The 6,000-nt window shown below is 51.0% G+C and overlaps 1 protein-coding gene across 1 annotated transcript in view; it reads left to right on the plus strand.

The window, feature by feature from the left end:
* The window catches only part of BRINP1 (BMP/retinoic acid inducible neural specific 1), a 155,765-nt gene extending 150,605 nt beyond the window's left edge, over positions 1–5,160 (plus strand). The window contains exon 8 of the mRNA XM_080668676.1: positions 3,590–5,160. Coding sequence (XP_080524802.1) covers positions 3,590–4,730 — 1,141 coding nt within the window. The 3' untranslated portion in view covers positions 4,731–5,160. The remainder of the gene's footprint in view (positions 1–3,589) is intronic.
* Positions 5,161–6,000: the final 840 nt, after the last annotated feature.

The raw sequence follows: 6,000 nt of genomic DNA on the forward strand, positions 1-6,000 counted from the left end.
TTAGGGACCCCAGTGTCTGAAGATGGAGTCACTTCGTGACTGGAGACTTCTGCAGGCCTCACTGTCTTCATGCAGCTGGTTGGCTATGCTGCTCCAGCACAATGCCTGGTATACAGTGAGTGCTCAGCAGTTGTAAGCCACTGATTGCCTTGGCCCACTCAGGGTGCTGCCTTCTGTTGAGCATGGCAGGGTTTCTGCCTATCAATAATTACTACCTAGAGCCCTGGCTGCAGATGGAGAAGGGATAGGAGGTTGATCTGATTCAGGTGGTGTCTTCATTGTTGGAAGTCGCTTGTTAAGAACAAACACAAACTGGAATGAGCTTGTATCTCTGGTTTTGCTCTTCTCAAGGTTATTAAAAAGCAAAGGAAAGGTCACTGACCTTGGGAATCAGGACTCAGTAGTAACACTGCCTCCACCTGGCCCCCTCCCTCTGCCTCTTGCCCAAAGGACCACTCGCCCTCGCATGGCCCATCCAGTGCCCATCTTCTGTGAGTTATGACAGTGGAAGTTGTGGCTGCATTTCTTTGTTTCTCTCCTCCCCACTCTAATTTCCTTCCATCACCTTTGCCCTCTCCAGGTGCCTCCTGCGCTGCCCTGTCTGCTCATCCAGCTCCTTCGTTCCCCCCATGAGCTCCAACACCGCATCCTTTTCTCCTCCCTGATCACCCTTCCCCACGCTCCACCTCTCTCCCTACTCTTCCCCCTCCCTGCACGCTGCCTCTTTCTAAGTGCTCTTGCTGTATCATTAATGCCTTCATTGATACAGCCCACAACCTCCTGATTATTCTGAGGTCAGGAGATGCAGGTGCCATGCCGCTCGCTCATGCGCCTCAGAGGGCCTCTGTCCCCGGTCCCTCCCGCCGGACTGGTCTGGAATCCTAATGCGCCACTAGCCTCTTTGCCTGTTGCAGCATGACCAGGAACTTTCATCTTTTTCATCTCCCCCCCTGAGGATTCCGAGAGTTCAGCCACAATCAAGCATTGATTCAAGGAGTGGGGGCTGCGGCCCTGACAAAGGACCCCAATGATGAGACACGAGAAAGGGGGTGCTCTGCGGGGTTATAGAGTGCCTTGCAGATGGGAACAGAGGAGCTCTAAATGGGGTACTGTCCTGTCACTTGGAGAGGGAGTGACAGGGGCAAGTGTGGGCCATTTGAAAGGGGCATTTTGAAATTAGGCTCTCGTCAGATGGAACCGTGCAATCGGAGACGTGTGGCGGTCCCCACAGCTCACAAAACTATCAGATGACTCATAGCCAATATTCAGTCAATGTTCTGGTCTGGGAGGTGGGAGCCGCAGAGCTCATTAGCATTCCAGCTGCGTGGCCTGAAGGCCGGGCCTGCTGCTGTTCTCCAGGCTGGGATGGGATTGGTCGCACGCAGCTGAGACTGGGGCTGAGCTGTGTGGGTGGATGGTATTGAAAACTAATACTGCAGTCCGGAGGGGAGAAGGGAAGGTGGGTTTTCTTAATGCAAAACAAGAACAAAAATATTAATTTTGTTCGTTCACTCAGCAAACACTAATATGGAGCCAGTCTCTGGGCTAGATGCTCAGGGAAGGAGGGGAGCCCTCCCGCCCCCAAGTCTTAGAGCCTGGAGGGGAAACTGACAAGAAAACCCGTGTTCTGAATGTGGTGGGGTTTACTGCCAGGGGCTGGGTGGTTCTATGGATTTAAAAGGCAGAGCAATTTCAAGGAGCTCGCTAATTATGCCTCCATCCCTCTCAGCTGATAAGCAACTCATTCAAAGCACAGAATCCTGGGAAGCTGGTTCAATAGTATCCATTTTCAAATGTCCCATATGAAAAACTGGTTTTCCTCCAACTCCAGAGAGATAGTGAAATCCCTGAATGCCTCAATACCTTCAAAGGAACAGCTTATTCCCTGGGATAAGAGTGTTTATTATTATTACCTCTTCAATAATTGTTCTATGCCGGGCTCCGGCCTCTAAATATATTATCTCACTCGGTCCTCTCACCCACCGCAGAAGATGGGCTTTATCTTTCTCACGGGAGATACGGACACTGAGGCTTACAGACATGAAGTGACTGGTTCCTGGTTACAGAACTGAGCTCAGAACTCGCTTCTACTTGGGCCCACACACTTTTTAACCTTGGGCTCTTCTGCGGAACCTGCGGTTCCTGGGCGTGACCATGGCGGCTTAACCGTGGAAATGATCGGATAGATGATGGCTGACCCTTCCTCCCACCGGCAGTACAATGCAAAAGGGCTTCCCTTTGCAGCATTCTAAAGTGGGGCTCATGCACCACTTTCATCATCAACACCATCACCACAGCCCCTTGTAGCCTCAAGAAGGGCTGTCTTGACTCCTGCTTGACATTTAATGGGAAAAAAAAGCCAAAGCTCTGAGCCAGGAGACTTCTCTACTCGCTCCCTGCGTGACTCAGTCCATCCTTTCACCTCTGAGCTTCGATTGCCATGTCTATAAAATGGAGTGGGCAGTCCCTCTGCAGGAATCCTAAGAGCTAACTTTTATGGAGCCCTTAATACCTATCAGGTTTGGGGCTAAGCTTTCCCATAAAAATGCATGGAATCCTCCCTGCAGCCCCGTGTGCTCAGCATGATTAGGAAGGAGAGGGAAAGGCCCAGCACCACCTCGGCTCCTGCGTGCATGAGCCAGGGTGTTGTGAGGCTCCAGGGAGAAAATGGGAGTGAATGTGCCCCGCGCAGGTAAGAAGCACAAGACACGTGTAAGGAATTGTTTGTAGCTGGAAAGACAGCCAGGAGGTGACTGGCACAGGAATGAGGAAAGATGAGAGGCGCTAAGCGGACTGCCTTACGTATTTGTACCTATTCTGTTGCTTCCTATTTGGTGGAGTATCTGTCTTCCCTGGAACGTTTCCATGGCAGGAATTGGGCGACAGGTCGGCTATGGTTTACACAACGTTGAGGGGCTGTGGGGAGGGAGACCTAGACATACAGACTGTGATGGAAACTCTACTGAGTTGAGAGTTAGGAGCTCTGGGAAAATGGGGGTACTGACATCTTTCTTACCTGTTTGAGAAGCCATTGTCAGGGTCATATCAGGTCATCGGTATGGTAGCACTTCGCCATCTCTAGGGTGATATAAAATATAACTTGCTTTTGTTGAGGCTGAATGTTATCTAACCGCCTGAGAGGATCTGTGAGGAGGGTGGAAACATCTGATGCAGGTTAAAGCTACTTTTCTATTGCTGATTTTTCCCTTTTTTCAATCTGTTGTCATCTAGCAGCGGTGTTTGATTCAGGAAATTAAAATGTATGAATTCAAACTTATGTGGGGCGAATGTATAATGGAATCATAGAGTTTGAAGGGGCCCAAAGAAGCATACTCCAATCCCTAAGCTTTAGGGATTGGACAGTGAACATACAGGGGGAAGTCCAGCGTCCTACTAGTATAGCCGGCCTGTGGGTTACAAGGACTGACACTGCCCTTCTCCTAACTTCCATTCAGAGCCCTTCCTGTTCTAACTGTTCTGCCCAGCCCTTTCATTCTTAGGGCGTCTCCATGTACACGATCGGTTGGACAATCATCACTCACCGCCTGCCCCCGGTGGTTAACATTCTCCATTCTCCCTCTGTCCCCAGGACGATTCAGCAGTGGCTGGCCAGGGTGCAGTCGCTTCTCTACTGCAATGAGAACGGGTTTTGGGGAACCTTCCTGGAGAGCCAGAGGAGCTGCGTGTGCCACGGGAGCACCACGCTGTGCCAGCGCCCCATCCCCTGCATCATCGGCGGGAACAACAGCTGCGCCATGTGCAGCCTGGCCAACATCTCACTCTGCGGCTCCTGCAACAAGGGCTACAAGCTGTACCGTGGCCGCTGCGAGCCCCAGAACGTGGACTCGGAGCGCAGCGAGCAGTTCATCAGCTTCGAGACCGACCTGGACTTCCAGGACCTGGAGCTGAAGTACCTGCTGCAGAAGATGGACTCGCGCCTCTACGTGCACACCACCTTCGTCAGCAACGAGATCCGCCTCGACACCTTCTTTGACCCGCGGTGGCGCAAGCGCATGTCCCTCACGCTCAAGAGCAACAAGAACCGCATGGACTTCATCCACATGGTGATCGGCATGTCCATGCGCATCTGCCAGATGCGCAACAGCAGCCTGGACCCCATGTTCTTCGTCTATGTCAACCCCTTCAGCGGCAGCCACTCGGAGGGCTGGAACATGCCCTTCGGCGAGTTTGGCTACCCGCGCTGGGAGAAGGTTCGCCTCCAGAACAGCCAGTGCTACAACTGGACCCTCTTGCTGGGCAATCGGTGGAAGACGTTTTTCGAGACGGTCCACATCTACCTGCGCAGTCGGACTCGGCTCGCCACCGTCCTGCGGAACGAGACCGGCCAGGGCCCCGTGGACCTGTCCGACCCCAACAAGCGGCAGTTCTACATCAAGATCTCGGACGTGCAGGTGTTCGGCTACAGCCTGCGGTTTAACGCCGACCTCCTCCGCAGCGCCGTGCAGCAGGTCAACCAGTCCTACACGCAGGGCGGCCAGTTCTACTCCTCGTCGTCCGTGATGCTCCTCTTGTTGGATATTCGGGACCGAATCAACCGCCTGGCCCCGCCAGTGGCCCCCGGGAAACCCCAGCTGGACTTGTTCTCCTGTATGCTGAAGCACCGCCTGAAGCTGACCAACAGCGAGATCATCAGGGTGAACCACGCCTTGGACCTCTACAACACGGAGATCCTCAAACAGTCCGACCAGATGACGGCCAAGCTCTGCTAACCGGCCACTCCCAGGCCACGGGACGTTCCCTTTTGTTGTACAAAACAGTAACAGGACGAAAACAATGCGAAGTAAATAAAAAAAAATTTGTAAAATGTAATTACTATTCGAAGAGACAGAGGAAACATCTTCATTCGTTGGACACTGAACAAGTTCTAGCGACTGTCTAAAACCGTGGGCATGTTTGTTATTTCTATACTCTGTCACAAGGAGGAGCTCGGAGGGAGCAGGAGTTGCTTCTTAGGCCTCAGGTGCTGGGCGGAGGGGGAGGCGGGGAGAGCCTATGCAATGGATTGTAAAGGTCTCTGCTGTGCAGGTGCTAAGGTGACACACGACAAAGAAAGAGAGCTATATGTAATGTACAACCGACACTGCCATTTTTCCTTGTGGGAGGAAATGGACATAGATAAAGAAGATATTTCTTCGGTTACGATTTCTTCCCTCTCTATGCTTGCTTCTTTGTGGTTCTTTTGACTCATTTTCACACAAGAGTGGTGGATGCAGTAACAGGGCTATCTTACCTCACTTTTTTCATGGTGAATACACTGAAGCTCATGGAAGCTGGACAACAGGTGGGATTGGGGAGAGTGGTTATTCCCATAATCACACAGGTCTAAACAGTAACAACCTTAGCTGTCAGCAGTCCAGGGCCTCAATTTCTCTGGGAATAGACTCAGAGAGAAAGGCATGCCTCTGGCTACACACAGTTACTGTTTGCATGAGGCCTGAGTTCCTGGGCAGGCCCTCCTAAATCATGCTGCCACGCTCCTGTGTTCTCCAGGCTAAATGCCAAGGGACAGAGTATATTTCAGACTCAGGTTGTTTTTCTTTTTCCTTTAGTCATGAAACCCCTTTCACCTACTTTCTCCAAAAATAGAAATTATGTCAGATTTCCTAGAAATACCACACATATTAAAATTTAATTTGAATAGAAATCAATAACGTAAATTAAAAAAAAATAGGGTAGGCATAAATAGTGCATTGGTCTGCCAAGCTGACTTCCCCAAGGAAGTCTCTAAAAAAAATTTTTTTTTTATTAACTCAGAATACACACATATCCATAAAATAACACGGCCATTTCTTTGGCATCTGTGAAAGCTAAAAAGCCTCGTGTAGGGCTTGGGGATCGAACTGGGTGGAGAGACTCAAGAAGGAAAGTGATTGCAAAGCTCACCTCTAGAGGATTTGGGCAGGTGCCACTCCGTCACCAGAAACACTGTGTGGATCCTTTTGCTAAGGAACTTGCTGGACGTGCTTCTGAGCATCTGGA

This window comes from Plecotus auritus, assembly GCF_963455305.1.
Source record: "Plecotus auritus genome assembly, chromosome: 5".
NCBI classification, from domain to species: Eukaryota; Metazoa; Chordata; class Mammalia; order Chiroptera; family Vespertilionidae; genus Plecotus; species Plecotus auritus.